The sequence below is a fragment of the Poecilia formosa genome, unplaced genomic scaffold (genome assembly GCF_000485575.1).
Source record: "Poecilia formosa unplaced genomic scaffold, Poecilia_formosa-5.1.2 Scaffold0, whole genome shotgun sequence".
NCBI lineage: Eukaryota > Metazoa > Chordata > Actinopteri > Cyprinodontiformes > Poeciliidae > Poecilia > Poecilia formosa.
In genome coordinates this window covers 1098029-1118353 of record NW_006799939.1, presented here as the reverse complement: position 1 = coordinate 1118353, position 20325 = coordinate 1098029, and the positions used below count along the sequence as shown (strand labels likewise).

At 39.4% G+C, this 20325-nt stretch overlaps 1 protein-coding gene across 1 annotated transcript; it reads right to left on the bottom strand.

The window, feature by feature from the left end:
- Positions 1–472: 472 nt before the first annotated feature.
- Positions 473–4744, bottom strand: irx1a (iroquois homeobox 1a). The gene is made up of 4 exons (XM_007566687.2): positions 4048–4744; positions 1842–2949; positions 1468–1528; positions 473–611 (listed from the first exon to the last, which is right to left on the bottom strand). The coding sequence occupies exons 1-4, from the start codon at positions 4288–4290 to the stop codon at positions 536–538; spliced, it is 1488 nt and encodes a 495-aa protein (XP_007566749.1). The 5' UTR covers positions 4291–4744; the 3' UTR covers positions 473–535.
- Between the last annotated feature and the right edge of the window lie 15581 nt (positions 4745–20325).

The window sequence follows — 20325 nt, the reverse complement described above, 5'->3', positions numbered from 1 at the left end:
ATAATAATAATAATAATAATAAACAAAAAGTAAGATAAAAAATCTTGGATTTTCTCTAAAATTTCAATTAGTTTATTAAGCAAAATATACGATCTGGACAAATTCCTTCAATGTTTCCTATTTACAAATTTAAATCACTTGGTATTTACATTAAACAAAAGACACCAAAAACACAGGATAGAGACAAATAATTATAATAATAATAATAATATAATAATAATAATTAATAATAAGAATAATGAAGTAAAAAGCCTACCAAAATGTCCCAGCAGGTCTGGGTAAAGTGGAAGAGAGTAACATTATAGGCGCGAGTATAGGCTACACAACAATAGAGGAAGTAATCCATCCATCCACAGGATATTACCAAATTACGCCATTTGTTCTGTACCGACTCAAATGCTACACTGCATTTTTTTTGTATTTCTTGTCCTTTTGCTGAGCTTAAAGTCTCTTTTCCATGTTTTTTTTTTTATTTTCTTTTTTCTCGTCTTTCTTTTTTTTCCCAAGCACGGGAAAGAAAAATCAAATGTCTTGATCAAGCCGACGAGAGAGCAGTGAGGACCCGTTGCGTGGCGTCTTGGGGACTCCTGGCGCTGGAAGGCAGAGAGGATCTGGATAAAGAATAATACAGAGAGGCAGATAAATACCCCCGCCGTGTTTGGACAGCGGGTTTCAATGTGCGTCTCAAGTGTCTGCCTGAAAGGTTTTGATTAGGGAACAGGGATCCAGCCTGCATATTCTAATTCCTCGCTGTTTAGTTTTTTTTTTTCCTTGGGAAAAAAATAATTATTAAAAACTAAGTAAAATCTACGTTTTAATATATAATTTGGAGGAATAAAGTGAAAAAAAATATTTACAATTCATTGCACTGTGAAAACTTGAAACAGTGGTAAACTACTTTTTTTTTCCTTTTTCTTCCTCCCCTGGGCTCGGGGCCTCCCAGGGGTCTTTAGGGAAAGCACACAGCCCAGACAGAGCCCGTTTTACTCGGTGGCTTGATAAGTAGCCACACTCTCCCCAGAGGGGAGGAATTAAAGGGGGTGTGGGATGAAAGTCAAGACCCCTGTCACCCTTAAAGCAAACTGCTTTTTTTTTTTTTATCTGTGCTTTCTCTCGCTGTTATCACCTTACTTTGAAGGGAGTAAAAAAAAAAACTGTAATTAAGAAAATATGTATTTTTTTTAAAGGAGGGAAATAAAAAAAAAACTAATTTAAAACACATACTGGACATCTGTTCTAATATAAACACTTCAATACCATATATATATTAGTTGCACGTTTAGTGAATTATTCTAATTAATTTCATATTTAAATTCTAATTATTTTTTACGATAAGTGCTGTCAACATCTAATGCAATACTCTCCTCTAAAGCAAATGCCACTTTCTTGCTAATGCAATAATTTTATAATTTGGAAGTCGGATATGAAATACTCCATAGTGACAACAAAGAAGCAAAGCTGTCTCACCTGTCTTGAATAGGACGAAATGACGACTTGAGTGTTGGAGGTGAATCGGATCTTTCGTGCTCTACAAGGGTAAAAAAACACACAAGTCGTTAAAATAAATTGTAAACTTTTGTTCATTTTTTTCAACAATTTAGAGTTCGTTTAACTTTATACACTAAAGGAAAGGGTTGAGTAAAATAAGTGTGTCTGTGCAAACTGATGTTTGCATCAGAGCTTGCGCAGAGCTTTGATATTACAATCGTGGGCCTCTTGAAAAACAAACAAACAAAAAAAAAAAAAAAACAAATAAACAAACAGCTGCGTGCATTAAGATAAAGACACGAGCAAACATGCTTAACTCTGAACTCTTAATGCTTAGTTCTCTGCCGTCCTACCTATGTGTTTGGGACTGTGGGTGTCTGCTGGGGCCTTGCTGTCATTGCTGAGCGCTGCTGAGGCTGCAACCGGCGACACCACCACCGATGTCGGCTGCTGTTGCTGCTGGGCCGAGAGAGGATGGCTGCTGCTGCTGTGGTGGTGGTGGTGATGATGGTGCTGGTTTACTCCCAGAAAAGATCTGACATTCAGCAGGGAGTTCTGGCCCAGGAAGGCCCCGTTCGTCCAGTTGTGGAACTTTCCAATCTGGCAAGTGTACAGTCCATGACTGGGGAGGAAGGCCGGGTGGGTTTGAATCTGGTGTGGCGCTGATGGGTGATTACTGTTGGCCCCTGGCGCACAAGGGGAGGAAGGTTTCTGAGACGAGCTGTCGGGGCTGGTAGCGGTCTCCGCCAGAGACCAGATTTTGGGTTTATTGTTAGAGGGAAGGGGGAAACTCCCAGGTCTGTCAGGGGACAGAACTCGTGTAGTGTTGTTGTTGCCGTCTGAGTTCTCCTTGCCCCCTGCGTGAACCGACATCACGCTCTTGGATTTCTCAAAGGCCTCGTGGGCCTGAAGGGCGAAGGCCCGTCTTTTCTCCAAGCTGTCCAAGTCTCCGGGCGCGCCCAGGCTGCCCCTGTGCTCCCTGCTTCCCTCCGTGGACTTATCGTCATCGTCCTCATTGCTCTGATCCCCGTCGTTCTCGTCGATTTTGTCTATATCTATGCTCTCCAAATCGATCTCCTCCTCGTCTTCGTTCTTCTCTGCCTCGTCTCCGCTGCCGAACAAGTTCCCGTCTTCGCCGTCCTCCTTGCTCCTGTTCCCCCAGGTCACCTTGTTCTCCTTCTTGAGCCTCCTCCTGGCATTGGCGAACCAGGTGGAGACCTGCGTCAGTGTCATCTTGGTGATGATGGCCAGCATGATCTTCTCGCCTTTCGTTGGGTACGGGTTCTTCCTGTGCTCATTGAGCCAAGCCTTCAGGGTGCTGGTACTCTCCCTGGTGGCGTTCTTGGGCCTCGCCGGGTCGCCATACTGGAACTGGCCGTATGGGTAAAAGGCTGGAGACGTGTGGGCCGCGAAAGTAGCGGGGTGAACGCCAGGACTGTCCTTGAGCTCATACTGAGACCCCTTACAAAGAGAGAAAAGAAAAAAGAGAATAAAAATCAGGGATGAATTGTCGGCATCATTGTCATTTTGGATAACTTTAGAGTGCATTTAGATTCGATTAACCCCTCCCCCTCTTGCATGTATTCGAATGAAAATGGCCTCTCTGAAAAAAAAACGAAAAAAAAATAATCAAAGAGTTCCAATTGCACCTGACGCAGAGCTTTCCACAAATAACCTTCTCAACTTGCAGCCTGCCACATGCTACAGCCCTCGCGTCTGCACAACTGGTCTTTCAAAGACTTTTTCTTTTACTAAAAAATGTCCTTCATGCATCTTCCAAGATGGTATCAGGTGTTTCCGAGGGAAAAAAAAAGTTTACCAAGATAGTTGACAGCTTTTATGCAAGAGTGCACAAGACCTCTTTCTTAAGACGAAATAAGTTCGAAGTTCTGAGTTAAGTTTTCTCATCGTGTCACGGTTAAACTTTTGAAAGTCTAAATTTACCTGGTGTGAGGTTTTGTTTTTCTTCTTTCTGTGAAACTTTTCAATGGATTCATGCAGTTGTTTTCATTGTACTTTTTGACAAGTGGCGATTCTTTTAGCTGCAGCACTCTGTGCGTTTGGGCCTATAATGCATTCATTAACCAGCACATTAACACTCTGCAAATGACCTATTATCGCTTGCTGCCTTATGAGACGTAACAAACTGACAGCTCTGAGATAAGTTAAAATCTAAGTGGAATTCTGGGATCACTTGGAAAAAAACCCCCAAAACATTTAGCGTATTTAATCTTCTAGATTTTGAATTTCGGAACACACATTTCTAACTTTGGTCAACAGTCATCTGACCAAAACAGAAGAGTTGGAAACTTTTTAAAACTTTTTTTTTTCTTTTACAAGATACACCCAAAATGTTATCTGGATTTTTTTTTACACTCCTACTTTCATTCATTTGCTTTTCATCATAAATTGCACCCTGATTCTCTTTCCGCAGTATATTTTTTTTTCAATTTCCTTTGCAGCGTCTAAAAACACAAGTAACGATGGTACAGAGGACATAATTTTGCTTTAATTTGGAAACATTTGTGCTCGATACAAAAGCAAACAATTGATTCTTACCATTTGTGAGAAGAGAGCCAGATCCGCGCTGGTGTAAGGTAAAAACGCGCTGTAGTTGTGTGCGTACGGGTTTGCATACATGCCCAGCACCGACGTGACGGCCGCCGCCGTGGCGGACGGACTTCCACCGATTTCCGTGGTCCCTCCTCGGGATGAAGGCGTAAGCACTCCCGGTCTTTCGCTCCCGTATACAGCCTGGGAGGCACTTAGATACTGCGGATAGCCTAACTGCGGGAAAGACATCTCCAACCGCCAGATGTATATATATATTTTTTTGTTGCACAGCTTCCCCGGCCAAAAAAAAAAAAAAAAAAAAAAAAAAAAGAAAAAAAAAAAGAAAAAGAAAACAAATCTGTGCGCAACAAAGTGTACAAGATCGATGGATACGCCACCAAAAACCAAAGAGCAAGTAGAAGCAAAGTGTAAAGTGTTTTAAGCCAGAAACTCGACTACGACAAACACGCAGAGGTGAGTAGTCAGAGCAAGCCACTCTTAAATCTCTGCTTCCTCGCTTTCTTTTTTTTTCTCTCTCTCTCTCTCTCTCTCGTTGCAGAGTCCGCTGGATGTGATCTGATCAACAATTGCGCTCCGACTGACGCGCCTGGCCCTGAGGTCTTCCAGGCTGATCTCTCAGATACAATTTGAAGTTGATGCTTTGATTGGCATCCCCTACTTGAGCCCGCAAGCTCCTCCTCGTTTGGAGCAATGTGGATAATGTGAATATAGAGTGGAGCACATTGGCTGGGGCCTCCCTCTCTCTCTCTCTCTCTCTCTCTCTCTCTCTCTCTCTCTCTCTCTCTCTGTGTGTGTGTCTCTCTCTCACACACACACTCTCTCTTCGTGTTGGACTTATTGTATGTTAAATGTTCAAGCATTAGAGTCCATTCACCGAAGGCTTTGATTGTTGTATGACAACCTGTCTACACGATTTTACAGCTGTCCGACACAGGGGGAAGTAAACCCGTCAGAAGAAGGAACTTACTTTGAATAGATTTAAATTGTAATTAAAGAGGGGAAAGCTGCTCCACAGAGGAATTAGTGCTCGGTAATGCGGACTCACGATGCCTTTATCTAATTCTTCTGACAAATTTTCTCAAAAAAAAAAAAAAATCCTTTTTGGGTTTAAAGTCGTCTCAATTTTTCCCATTTCATTCTTTTGCGCTTGTTGCGAGTTTTTCCCCCCAAATGCTGAATTCAAAATACATAAAAATAAGCAAATTAATGAGCAAAAATATAAAGTTTTGACAAATAACCCAAACCAGAAACAGCCATGCAAATTTCTCAATTAATTATAAATGCTTTTATTGACTCTTGTTTTGTCCTTTGATTTGCTCATAAAGCTTTAATCATCCAAATCCTCTGCACCCCCCCCCCTTCGCCCCCGCTGAACTTTTTTTTTTCTTTTTCTCTCTCTCCTCCCCTGTGTGTGGACTCAGACCAGATTGTTGTTGTCCTTTGTAACAACAGAGCCACTTCACGTTTTCCAGCTTTGTGTGAAAAGGAATGTGGACAAGCCAGAGACAAGGCAAACAGCGATGGGATGATTTCCCCCTTGTTTTTTTTTTTTTTGTTTTTTTTTTGTTTTTGTTTTTTGCGAGGCTTCTAGTGCGCACAATAACATTGTTGGTGTCTGATTTAATTTAAAATCAGACCCAAAGATGATGTATTTACAACAGCTTGCCATGCTTGTATTTTTTTTTTTCAATTACTAGTTTAAAAAAAAAATACTCTGAGCTAAAAAAAGAAAATAAAATCCGATCTTCAGCTTTGGTCACCTCTTTTTCAACTGCTTATCCAATTTCCACCTCTTAAAAACGGAAACCTCTGCTTTGCTGTCCACTCCTTTCACAACCAGAGTCGTGTGGCGCACACACATGGACGGGGGTGGGAAGAGTCTTCACACTGTTATAACTGTTCTACTTATATATATATATATATATATATATATATATATATATATATATATATATATATATATATATATATATATTTGATTCGATTCTCCTATCACCCACCTCCCGAGTCAAAGGCGCTGTTCTGTACATCTAGATTTAATGCCTTTAACGACTGAAGCCCGAGAAGTCAGTCAGATTCTGATCAGCACCAGATGGCTCCAAGTGGATATTGCCGAGCGCCGAAGATCTGTTAAAAAATATCTGAGGGGCACTGATGGTAATCTGGGTAGCACATCAAGAAAGGAAGGGGAGGAATGGCAATAGTGATAACCCGCTGGAAATATGTGCGGGAGGGGCGGCGGGGGGGCTGAATATGATGGCTGAGGTGGGAGGAAGTGAGGAGACTAGAATGATCTCTAAACGGAAATTGAACAGAAATTATAAAAAAAAGGAAGAAATAGATGATCACAATAGTACTGCTAATATTATTATGATTGTTGATAATACACATTTGTAAACGCAAATCATTTTATGGAAAATTAATAAATAGGGTTGTGTAAATATTGACACGAGCCAGACCAAAATACTTGCTAAGTTTCCAACTTTTATTCAAACCGACCCAGAAAGAAAGAAACGGTTCAGAAACTTTGTCTAATTTTCACTCAGTCCAAAAAAAAAAAAAAGAAAAGGAAAAAAAAATACTGTTAAGAAGAAGAATAAAAATCAAATCCATCCACATCGCGTACAGAGCCTTGGGACAGATGGACCCTCACCGTCTGCATCCCCGCTGTCTCTGCTTCCAACGTGCGCGTACACGTGCTCTCCCGTGCACGCAGTTTCAGCGATTATTGAATCCTCTCCTCCTCTTGTTTAAAAAAAGAGAAAAGAAATCAAGATAAAAAAAAGGAAAAGAAATAAAATCCCTGAGGTTTTCTTATCAGATAGTTTTATCATGTTAATCTACAGGAGGCTCTTCATAAGCCGCTATGCCCTAATAGCCACATTGTAATATCACCCAGGTAGTGGATAAGTGTTTATATAGATATATAATTTAAAAAAAAGTGTGTGTTCCGCATTAAAATTATGCTCTCACATTTTTTAATGACATTTTATATTTCTTTATCCGAGTTGCCTTGGTTGAAAATGCACAATAAACAATCATACTGTAACAGTGACGGTAGAAGACTGCGTGGGGCCTTGAGCAGAATTTTCCAACTTAAACCACCGATCAACCACCAGTCACAGCACCACTGACCTCTGTTTAATATTGTCAGTCTTTGATTTGTTGTGCAGTGTGCATTTAACACAACCTGTTTATTAACAATGTACCAATTCTAACAATGACTGCATTTTTATTCAATCAAACCTGATAAGATAACATATAGTTGGAAGGCAAGGGGTTTAAATAAATTGGCAGGATTGGGTTAATTTGAGCTGGCAGTTGTGTCCAAAGTACAGTTTTTCAGAACAGACTTGGTAGAGACAGCACATTTATTCAGTGGCGTGTAATTGCTGAGTTTGGTTTACAAATATTAGTAATGTGTGACAATATTCATAAAATATGACAACATACTAGGAAGTACTACTACTTATTAGTTCTTTCTAGTCATCTGCTTCTTTTAGATGAATATCAATAGCAGTACGTTTAGTTTTAACACAAAATAACTTTTCATATAAAAATGAAACCACTTAGAATCCAGAGTTATCGGAGCACATTTAAAAGTAGGCCCATACTTTATAAATAATGTAAGCATTCAGAAAAGTCGAGTGTTGGGGGCCCCCTATTGGTTTTGGGGGAAATAGGCATCTGATCAGTAAGCTTGTATATCAGGCTTCCTCTGTGATGCCAAGTGAAAGACACACAAAGAAGAATTGCTACCTTTCCTTCTTTAGCATGTTTCTTTAAAAACTTTTCATTTTGTGAAATCCTGCTGTTGAAATCCATTTTCAAGCTGTATTTTCCAACTACATCTATTTTTGAAAATACAAAAACAAAACAAACAAAAAAAACAAAAAAAAAAAACAATGGATAGTATCTTTAAAAGTGTAGTGGAATTCATCAAGCATCATAAATATGTGAAGATAATAATTGCTTTACAGCCAAGACATAATAGTTTCATTATATCGACAACGGTAGCAATTTGCTCAAGGTTCCTTGTAATATTTCATGGTCTTTTAACATACAGGGTCTCTGTTCTATAGAATTTTTTTTTTTTTTTTTTAACGGCGGTAGGGGTCATGACAGTGTAGCTGGGTGTAGTTTAATTAAAATCTGCAGTATACATACAAGCTCAGGTATGCAGGATCCTGGCCAACAGGTAGACCAGCAGAAGTCAAAGAGAGTGAACCTGCATTACAATAACATGGGTTATGTTGACAGTTGGCTACCACTGCAGAGGTCAGGGGTGTCTCTGTGAACTAATAACTGTGGTGAAAGATACTCCTTTCCTGCCTCTGGGAGTGCCAAAGTTGAAGAAAGGTTAAGAATCTGTAGAATGTTCCTTTTGTACCTTTCTTCGCAGATTATCAAAATTAAGTGTTGAGACCAGAACTCTTCTTTTCTTTTTTTGTTTCCTCTGTAGGGGAAGAGATTAGATGAATATCAATAATATTCATGGATCATCTCAACCTCTTTCTATGTTATCTCTCTCGAGAACATACTGGCATTCACACATTGGTCCTCTTGTACTCGCTGAACTGCATGAGAGCAACTGAGCTATTCTGCTGTGAGTTAAAGGACCACTGGTGTTACTGTGAGATATTCGATACATATACCACTCCACCACACCTATAGGTAAGGAAATTAGGAATTTCCTGGATAATAAAAGAGCCCTACTCTGTGTCCAAAAAGGGCAAGATGTTTTGCACTTAATACCTAAATAGTTGGATGGTGTTAATCAGTTTTGCAACAGAATCTTTTTCTTACCTCCAATACTTGCCATAAGATTTACAGGAGTTGAGTTTCTGCTACACAGTTCTTCAGATACGAACCTATGAATTGATTTATAGTGTTAAATATGACTGATTTTGGATCTGTAATGAGTTTGTCCAAAATAGGACATCATCACTATAATTGCTGAGCAAGTTTAAATAAATATGTTTAAGTAAGAACATGCAGCCATTTTTTTTTAAGAAACAAAATGTTTTTGCCAAATAAATAGTTTATTTGTTGTATTGTCAGAGAAATAAATCTTGTATGTATGCAATGTAATGAATATAGTGGATCAAAAATTTTGAATATATTAATTTCTGAAGTTATTCACTATAAATGCATTCGAAAGCTCAACAACTGACTCTTGGATGTTGACTGTTCCTGTAATAAAATAGACCTGCAGTGGGCATGTTTGCTCTCACTCTTTAGGTCATTCTTTTAGACCAAAAGTCAAAGTGCAGGCAGAACCCACTGAAGGTTGAATGAGGTGAATATAGAATACGTGATGTGGTATTTCCTCCACTTCTGGTTTACCAATCATTTTATGCAGTTCTGCAAAAAGAAATGTAGTTAGACCCTAAATATGTAACTTATCTGATTCATCAACTCTGTCGTCAATTCTTCAACAAAAATCCCCCCCCCCACACACACACACACACCCTTTTTACTTGGTTCAAAGTGATTCTTTTAATTACTGATTTGTTGTTACAGCAGGCAAAAATAAGTAATACTTCAAACTGTCGAGATGCGTTGCTTAGAAGAAAGTGAAAACCGTTACCATCACACTGCTGCAATGTTGTGGACTGAATTACTGTTGTTGACACGTTTGTTTCAACTGCTTCTGGTTTCAAACTGCATACCATACAAAAGACAACAGCCGAGGATCCGACTTCCCTCCTCCCAGGGGCTTTCTCGAGGGTGGGTAATGAACGGGTGGGCCCAGATTCTGATGTGGTTAAGGGCCGAGGGGAAAGAAATGTGAGAAGGGGTGTTAATTGTTTTGGCTCTTTGCTGGGGAAACATATCAACATTAGATCTAATGGAGGTTAAAGACTCTCATTGCCATAGGGGCTGGAGCTAATGAATAGCTATAGCTAGCCAAGAAGACAGAAACACTGAGGGATGCAGCGAGAGGGAGAGGAGGAGGATATAGCTTTTAGTTGCCTTTAAATGGTTTTAACTGCTTTAAGCTAAGTGTTTTACTGCTCTGCTCACCTAAGAGGATTAGCATTTGTATAATCATGAAAGTATGTTTATAGGACAAATGGAATTAGAAGCACAGCTGTACGTAACTACCGTTAGACACCTCAAGGACGGCTTCAGTCGCTTTCCAGACGGATAAATTCTAACCTTTTTTTAATTACAGAAGTTCGTATTTATTTCACCTGTCATAGCATGCTTCCGTCTTAAAACCAGTTGCATCTGGATTTGCACGGAATGCACAAGTCAGCAGACATTTGATCACCACAGCAAAAAACTGCATATAAGCAAATTAACCAATTTGGCAATTCACAAACTAATTCCATTACTGGGTATTTAGCTTCTCCATGAATAATAAATCAAATTCTAGTCAGCCAGCAGGCAGCATAAGCCACAGACTTCGAGTGTACTCGACGTGCATATCTGCACTTTTCAGTATGCTAAGCACAATACATGTGTGAGAAGTACAAAAAAAAAAAAAAAAGACTTTGGACAAAGACAGCAGTGATAACTTGTTTTGTTCCACCTATAATTTTATGCTAAATCTGAACGCATAAGACTCAAGAGATTGGTTTGAAAGCTCCAAAAAATATTCATAAGAGTTTCTCTTCCATTTCAGATGTTGATTTGCTGCTTCAGAAATGGCAAAGAAGTAAATGGGAGCATGCAAATCTGCTTTCAGATGATACAATTCCCACATTTATTTATGAAGAGAGTTAATTGAATTTTAAGGAACGGCCCTGTGGAGAGGAAGAAAAAAAAATACTTTTTACACTGAAGTATTCTTTTGAAATTACACCCTTTGATAATGGTGTGAAGTAAAGACTTGGAGATAAAATGATCAACAGACAGCATGACAAATGGAATTTTAATGAGAGTGTTCTTTTCATGTGCTATCGTGTTGTGCTGCTTTTCGATTTGGTGTATCTTTGTTCTAACTATTGTGCCAGCAACATAAAAACCTGCTGTTTTTATGTTGCTGGACACGCTCCCCAGGACGCCTCGGCCTCCAACTCTCACCAGCACTTCCGTCACCTTGATCAATGATCAGACTGACTCTGGTTAAGTTGCGGTGGGGTTTAACTTCCTGGAGAGTTTAATTGGTTGTAAACACCACTCTGAAATACTAGAAAGGAATTGGAAAAAAAAAATAAAAAATCTGCTCATGTATGTGCTGTAGTTGCTGAGTGGAGACATAAATATTTTATCCGCAGTTTGTTGTAGGAAACGTGTCTTGTTTATGGGGTGTGGAGAAAATGTTTCACAATCATGACTTGTGACAAAACCCTGGATTTTGTTGGACTGAATTTTAATCTGGGATGTCACACAATTTTTTTTTTTTTTTTTTAGATTTTATTTTACTAGTGAAAATTCCATCTATTAGTTTGGATCACAAAAAAATACATATACAATGAATTTGCAGTTTTAACTTAACTACAAAATAGACACATAACAGGAATTGATACGTTTGAAATGTACTGTTTTCGAGGTTAAATTGATCACACTTTACAGTATCAGAATCAGAAATGACTGTTGCCAGGAGCAGTGAAGAGCACTTACAGTTCTAGGGATTTGTCTTGCAAACGCAGCAGAGGTCAAACACAAAGCACAAGCAAAGTAATCTTACACACAATTTCAAAAAAACATAAATTACCATTACATTTAAAAAGTATGATCAGGGAGGAATATGTAAAACTGAAGGTATGTGTGCATGTGGCGGGGAGGGTAATTCACTGGGTAGGAGCTGGGTTCGTGTTCGCCCGACCTGACTGCTATGTGGTAGTGTGACATGCTGGTCCTGATGGACCGGAACCTTCTGCTGGAGGGGAGAGACAGAAAGAGGTTGTGTCCAGGCTGAGAGGAGGCTGCTGCAGATCCTGGAGATATTCAGCTACTGGAAAGATGGAAGATTGCAGACATGCACCTACTCAGCAGAATCACAAATCAAGTTAGTTGTAGTAAAATTGATGTAATATTTGTAGAGCGCATAACAGTAAACTTTCTTTCTTTTATGATGCATAAGAGAAAACTACATTGGTTGCACTGGATTTTATTTTCTGGTGTAAGAGTAACAGGAGCTGAATATATGCTCAGGTAACACATTTCAGATCTTAATTTGGAGAAGTTTTCCAGACAGATGTTGTTTGGGCAGCATTGGATAATACAATCTGAAATTAAGTTTTTTTTGGGTTTTTTTGTGGTGCTGGTTTTAGTTTTTGAAAAGCGCAAGCATTGTACACACCCTTTGACCTGCTGTGTCGTCGGGTCACAGATGAAGGCAGGAATCTGTCACACTCTTTTTGGTTGTAATGTGTTTTAAAGGCACAGTGAGGTGGTGAGAGGAAGGTGCTGATAGGCTAAATTGCAGAGAATCTTATTTTTCTTTGTTTTCACAACCATTCCAAACATTAATATAAGCCTCAGAAGAAAATAGAAAACTCCCAGGCTACAGATAACATATTTGCAGGTCGTAAGAGGCCCACTTAAATCAACAAGTAAACCAAGATCAACTGTACTGGTGTAACGTTGTTGTTTTTTTGTTCGTTTGTTTTTTTTTTTTTTTTTACCACACAATACTGTACGGTAAAAGAACAAGTTTACTTGTTGAACTTCTTACGAAAAGGTTTTATAATAAGATATTTTTTTTTCAAAGTCACATGGGAGCAAACTAAAAAAAGATAAACCATTAAATATTTACCATTGATTAATATCAAATAACCTAACTGTAACAAAACATTGGTAAGCCAATAGTTAAGAGCTAGTTAATAATGAAAATAGTAATTATAGTACAGAACAATATTTTGGTACTTGGTCAATATGGTACCTTACAAAGCTATCAAAACCTTTTAATTGGGTAAATTTATGTGATAAACTTACACAAAGCAAAAAGTAGTTAATATTTCTTAAGTGCAAGAAAAATCACACAAAACTTTCAAAATAAAAAGGACATTTTTGTGATATGTCTCCCACAAAGTATTTTAGACCCCTTCAAATTAAAAGTATTTGTGAAATTCGATTTTTCCAGCCTTGGTACAGATTCTCATCTAGATTTAGGTTTGGATTTTCATTTTCCCAAATAAAACAGCTTGTTGAATATGCTCCTTGTGTGATGGTACTGTGATAAAAAATTGTAGTGCAGGTATTAGTGTTATTTATACCAAAATTATTACAATTAGCCTTTCATGGACAGAAAATTGATTATTAGGAAGTTATTCATATTCCACTGTCTTCCCCGATTCATTTAGGAGTTTTTCCTCCTTGTTGCCCTTTAGAAGTTGGAAGCAGGAAATGAAACTACTCCGCTTGGCAGGACACTTTAGAATCAAACTGTTCCGGACTCTGGTCTAAAAATATCCATCTCAAGCTGTGTGCAAGATCATCTGGTGGTGTTTGGGCTGCCTTTAGTGATACAGATGAAGACAGGAGTTTTGTTTTGAAAATGTTTGGAAGGTGTTTGGAAGGTTGAACACAAATGAATGAGCTAATGAGCCCCGGCAGACAAAAAGATTCCTTATTTTAGCACACTGCTTTTTGAACAAAAACTTACCAAAAAAAGATTAAATGCCGACACACTTACCATAGAAACAAACAAGGCTCAAATTCTGGTGGCTACTTGTACCTTGTCTAAGTTAGATATTAGACAAGGTACAAGTACCTTGTCTAATAGTTGGGCAACATGAAACCCAACTCCATTGAGCTCCATTTTGGAAATGACTTATGCAACCAGTTAATTATTATTGTGCATGCAACCTATAAACCGTGTATTTCTATACATTTTGGATTTTCTGACACTGTAGCAGCATATTCACCAAAAGAGTGCATGAGAAATTGCCATTGCTGAATGTACGTAGCTGAAAATAGACACCAACATCGGTAGCCTACAAGGTACTTGTTAAGCTTAAGGTTCTGTATTGATATTAGCTAGTCATCTTTTAGCTAACATTGCCTTCATCCAACAGCTTTACTCAACTCAGTCGGTTAGTTTGGAGGGAAAAACTGTGAAAAGTTCTTTGCGTTTTGCTGGTTTGCTGCCGTGATTCTAACACAAACCTACGTAGCTCCGCACAGCAGCAGCAGGTCTCCTTCACAGGTGGAAACCCAGCGCGAGCGTCGTAGCGCTCATGTTGCGTTTAAAGGCGGCTCGGAAAAACAGGTTACAACATGTTAACAACGGATTAAACAGTTTTAACTGCTGATAAAAGTGACAGAGGACACAGATATGGGAAGTGTGGAAGCCCCTACTGTATCAAATTGACATAGGAATAACAGAGAGTTGGCCAATCTAATCTAAAACCCAGCGCATACAGTGTTCATGTTTTTTGTTTTGTTTTGTTTTGTTTTTTGGTTTGTTTTTTTTTTTCATCCAGACTGCTTCCCGCTCTCCCCACCCCCTGCAATGGCACGGCGCCCCCTCTAGGGGTTAGTCCTCACAGTTTGGGAAGCTCTGGCATAGAATAACTTTAATTTCAGAAATAATCTCAGGAGCATGAAATGCTTTAAAAATCTTTTAGCCATGTCACCTAAAGTGCAATGAGTTGGACAAAAAACAACAACAACAAAAACCCCCGTAGCCTCCATGAGGCGTAGAGAGTAACTCCTTGTCAACGTTAAATCGACAAAGCTTAAAAGACGGCAGGTTCGCTCTTGTGTTTCCAGTGACTGTGTCCCAAAGATTGAGTGGCAGGTTGCTGCGTGGCTCTCTGCATCACGCCTAGGTTGAAGCACCATTGATCCCAGCTGAAAAAGCAAGCAGTCTGGACAATAAGGTTCAATAACAACTGACTCCCATCTCAAAAGGGTCCAGCTGATCTGGCGGGAGTGTAATGCTTTAGCATTAGTGGCACTCAGCTGTTTCTGCCAAACATTGGTCCACACCATGAAATCTCTTGTTAAGAAGAGAGAAATAGTGTTCGCCTTGTAATTGAACCACTTTATACCAACCCCACCCCCTCTTTCTCATCACTCCCCCCCAACCCCTTCCCAGTCCCATCTTGCTCATCCCCATTGGTTTTCTGCTCACCTCATCTTAATGCACACACACACACACACACACACACACACACCCCCACACACACCTTTTGTATGTGGAGCAGCACCCATCAAAATCTGGATCGATCCCATCATGTCATTGTGTGGAGGAGGTTATTTATGTGGGCATCCAATCTGCACCTGCTGTTGTGTTTGAGCAAGAGAGGAACATGGCCAGAGTTTGTTAATGGTGAAAGGAGGAACATCAAAGCAGAGACACAGAAAGAGAAAGAGGGAGAGAGAGAGAGAGAGAGAGAGAGAGAGAGAGAGAGAGAGAGAAAGCTGAAAGAGAAGTAAAGAGCAGCCACCTCAGAGCCCCCGTGAGTCCCTCGTCAGCTCAATGCCTCGTCTCTCGTGAAATGAGCACTTTCACAGTCAGTTAGTCTTTAAGTAATAGATATATTGAGTTCATCCCTTGTAACGTTAGACAACTAATTTATTGTTATTTTTCCCCCTTTTCCCCCTCATCCTTTGCATCCCCCTTGCTATCCTTTCCCCCCCCCCAATCCTTTCTCTCTGTCTCACACAGGATTATGAAGGTTAAAGAAACTCTGTTAAAATAAATGGATATTGCCACCAACCTCCTCCCTTCATACCCCTGCCACACTGAACTGCACACCAGCACCACCTCACTGTTTCCGTCTACCATCCCACCCCGTATTTATTTATTTATTTTTTATTTATTTTTAGAACTCAAGCCCAGGCTATCTGGCGGCAGAATGAATGATCCTATTTATGTTAATGCATACATGAACGTTACACAGGTTTTTCCCCTGATAAGGCGATAGGTTAATGAAATGCTCATTTCATTTTACCAGTTGTTTTCTCTGTGAAGTTCCGATAAGTAGCAAACCAATGAAGCTTGTAATTACAATCTTACAGAAACCCAGCCAATCTGTGTATAAATCTCGCCATCCAATTACAAGATGTAATAATTTTGCAGTCAAGCTGGTAATGAGGTCTAATACTCATGCATGTGATAATCCCCCCTGGATGCTGACTCTATCAGATGTTAGCTTTGTAATTATATGAGCTTGAGAAAAAGAAAATCATTATTTCATGTTCAAGTAGAAAATGAGGTTGGTGGGAAGTTAATTTTCTCTATGCTCTGTGAAGCGTAGACAAGAATTTAATGATTTAATTACAGTTGTTAGGCCTTTTTTGCGAGAGGCTTAAATTGGGCTAAGCATTTTTCATAGCCCCCAACATCAAGAGTCCGGGAACATCAAAGATTTTGACAGCGTACAAAGTGATGAGCAGACTCACTAGCCCACATATTTTCTTACCTTTCTTCATAACCTTTTCCTTTCCTTTCCTTTCCTTTCCTTTCCTTTCCTTTCCTTTCCTTTCCTTTCCTCTTCTTTCCTCCCCCCGCCCCCCATCACACAGCCCAGGGATACCAGACCTCCTGGATAAAAGCGACATCAACAAATATTAACCGGTCTGGCTTTCACCACCGGCAGCTAATCCACTGTATGTGAATTTGTCATATCAGATTACTATGACAGTCATGGTGCAGGGCAGAATGGAAAGCATCCTCTCGCATCCTCAAAAGGACAATATAGTTTTACTCCCCACCTTCTTTGAATTTCAAAACAGCCCATGAGTGGTGTCTGTAGTCCTCTGATTTCCATACAGCCTTCATATGAGAGAGAGAGACAGTAAATACGTTCCTCAGAGTAATCCCTAGAAAAGGGATGGCTGCTTTTGGCACTTTCAAAAAGGGGCTTTGAGCAGCGCAATTCAACTTCATAGTAGGAGCGGTTACTTGGTTATTCAGGGTGGTATGGTGTGAATGTGTTTGTATTGCCGTCATCCATTTCTATTAAGTTTTTTTTTGGGGACCCAGCAACTGTGGACTTACTGATTCTGATTTTAATAACTTATTTAAAGCCCTGAAACTCGACATGAATGATGGTGAAATTTATAAATTATTTTTTTGAATTTTCAATTCCTTTTATTCACAATGACTGACTGTTGCAATGGTTTATGTTTCTTTTCTTTTTTTTTAAGTTATGCGTTATGATCCAAGAAAATATCCTTAAAACATCTACAGTAAATATTCAAAGCAATCCTTAAACATCTGATAAAATACTGTTCATCCTTACAATAATGACTCAGACCCAACAAAATATTTGCTTCTTCTTTGAGAAGATTGAACTAATTGTTTCCTTCTTTAATCAAAAGGTTGCTTAAAATGAATGAAGATCCTCGACACAAAGCTGATTCCACTGAAACACAGAAAATGTATTGGTGCCAAGCCTAATACAGAAACACTTGTGTAAAGTCAAGAAGTAAAGTGTTTCTGGTTGTTTTCAAGAAATTACATTTTAGGAAACTAGCAACATTACTAAGGATCTTTCTTAGCTTGTACTTTTATTTTTCTCTTATTCTGAAAAACAAGTCGATGTCTAAATACTAAAACTTGAAGAATGGCTCGAAGTGCACTGTGATACTACTGCAACACCAAGCAGTGACATCAGCATTACTGAAAACAAACGGTATTGCATTGAGTCCTCCCTGATGAATGAATTTCAGTTTTAAGTTTGAGGGCAACATTATAACACATTTTTAAGGTAAATCATTCAATTATACCTCAAGATCTATATTTAGGATTATTAAAGTGCAGGGCTCTGCTTTAGTATAAAGTCTCTTTTTTATAATCCAGGAAGTTCTCCTCTGTATTGTCTTTATTTAGCTCCATTCATCTTTCCATCAACACAAACCGACTTCCTGACCCCAGCATGATACTTCTACCACCATTCTTAATAGTTATGTTTGGAGTGATCTACAATGTTAGTCTTCCACCACAGAAACACTACTATAGACCGATTTTGGTTTCATCTGATAAGAGCACAGTGTCCGTGTTTTAACTGTATTCCCTACATAGCTTGCTGCAAAGTTTAAGCTTTGGACAGTTCTGATATCCATTTTCTACCTGTAGATGATGGATTAAACGGTGCTTTGTGACAGGCTTTAAGCTTGCTTTTAAATCAAATCCAGCTTTAAAATGTTCCACAATGTCTCAGGTCTTCATGATGTTTACTTTCTTAACAAATATCTCACACACTCTTACCATGCTATTCAGATTTTTATTTGTAGAAATTGTAAAAACCTCATGCCCTTTCCCTTCTACGAAACAACTCCACGCTACTCTATTAATCCAGCAAATACAATCCTAGTAAGATAAATTAAAGTTTGCGGCAGTAACTTAATTAAATATCAAAACATTAAGGGGGAATTAACCACATGTATGATCCCTCTTGAACTGCTGTGAAATACTATTTAGAACACTACTGTACATTTAAAAGTACAAAAAATACCAATGAAAGACAGTAAAACGAGCATGTAAAAAACAAACAAATCAAAGCATGTGCCATTCCTCACTCCCCATCCCCTCCACTCTGCCACATCCAGTGGCTCCAGCCACCCTGACTGACCTTCTGTAATCCTCCCCAGCCTTTTCCCCTGCTTGGCCAAGCCCTGTTAAACAAGGCGCTTGTTGCGGTGTTGCGACCCACCATTGTGGGCAACTTCACAGCAGGTTTTGCTGAGTCTTTTTTCTGCTCTCATGTCCAGTCTGCCTCCATCTGCCACTGCCTCGCCACAGTCCCTCTGGGGGAGATGGGGCTAATTCTGCAGTCAATTAGCAGAAGGGCCGCTTTTGTTCTCTCACTGACTCCCAAGGGCCCTATCTGCTTCACCGCTCCCTCACTCTCACTCCATTTTTGATGGTTCTCACTTTTGCTCTAATTTATTTGTTCATGGGGCTCTAACTCTCTCTGGTTAGATAAATCCTTTTGTTTTATTTTTTCTCTCTCTCTCTCTCCATTCCCCCTTTTTGACCCTTTGCTTCAACTGTCACATTCTCTATCTTTCAGTCTCTCTTATTTCTTCTTCAAATTGTTATTCTTTGACGTATTGAGTATCTAATTGACCTTTTTTTTCTTTCTCAAATCTTGGTGACCTTTGTGACATTGTTGAGCAAACTTTGTCGCTGGCAATCACAAGCAATAAAACAGATGGGATTATTGAAAAGTACGATCAAGCTGTTCTTGAAATGTTTTAGCAGTTACTGATAGTCTGAACTGCAAAACTTGCATATGAAGAAAGTGTTTATTTGTTTTTTTCATTTTCCAATTTATTAAGCAATGTGCTACAAGATAATTATTGTTCTCACCTACTAAAATGTGATTTGTATTCTTTAGTCTTCAAGCTTCAGCTGATTGCAGTCAAACGTTCCTGCATTGCATGAATTCAAGACCGAATAAATCCTACAATTGTGTCTTTAGACAATTAGCTTTCACAATATTCCCAATCTACATTTGAGTATATTAAGGATCTACTTTTTTCTTCAACCTACTTCCAGGGAAGTGCGAGGGACATTTTCAGAGGAAATATTCTTTGCAAAATGTGCTATAAATCAGCCTTTTCCCTTTGCCTTTTGATCGATGTGGCACCCTGTGGGTCTTACCCTGTTGTTGTCCCCATGGCTCTACCTGGCCCTACTGAGCGGTACCTGTCTGAAGTTAATAAATCATTTTGGCATTATAAAATATTCAAAAGAGGAGGGGATCAGGAAAGGCCAGGTTAAAGAATTTCTTAAATTTTCATGGCATGACAGCCTGTTCCACATAACCCCCCCAGCTGCTTCATGTTCTTGGTTCTGCGTGCGTGCGTGTGTGTGTGTGTGTGTGTGTGTGTGTGGTAAGGGGTTGGAAGAATCTCCTGTGTCACTCTAATAGTCTAGAATTACACTTGTATCAGTGTCACTAGCATATGGGGTCTATGTATACCCTTAGGCCCATCACACTCCCTTCCACCTTCTACTGTCATGGCATTTAAAGTGATACCATTTGTGCGAAGCTAGTTTTGACAGAAAAAGTGAAAAGCTGTTTCCCTCCTTAGCCCGACGACAGAGCTGTGCAGCCACCAGGGGCCCATACCGCCGAGCAGCCAATCAAATGATATTTTGCGGTATAATGATGGAAAGAGGCCTTGCCTCCTTTGTGAGTGCTGTCTTCCCTCACTGTCTCCACCTTTACCCCCCCCCCCCCCCCAACCCTTTTTTTTTTTTTTTTTTGGCTGTGGCACAATGTTTTCGTCTTGGTCCTCAAATAGTTTTGCCATCCAATTCCATTGTACTCAAAAAAAAAATTGATGTTGGGTAAGGTTTGGCATCCTTTATGTCAACATTGTTCAATGACAAATCCAAAGCAATTC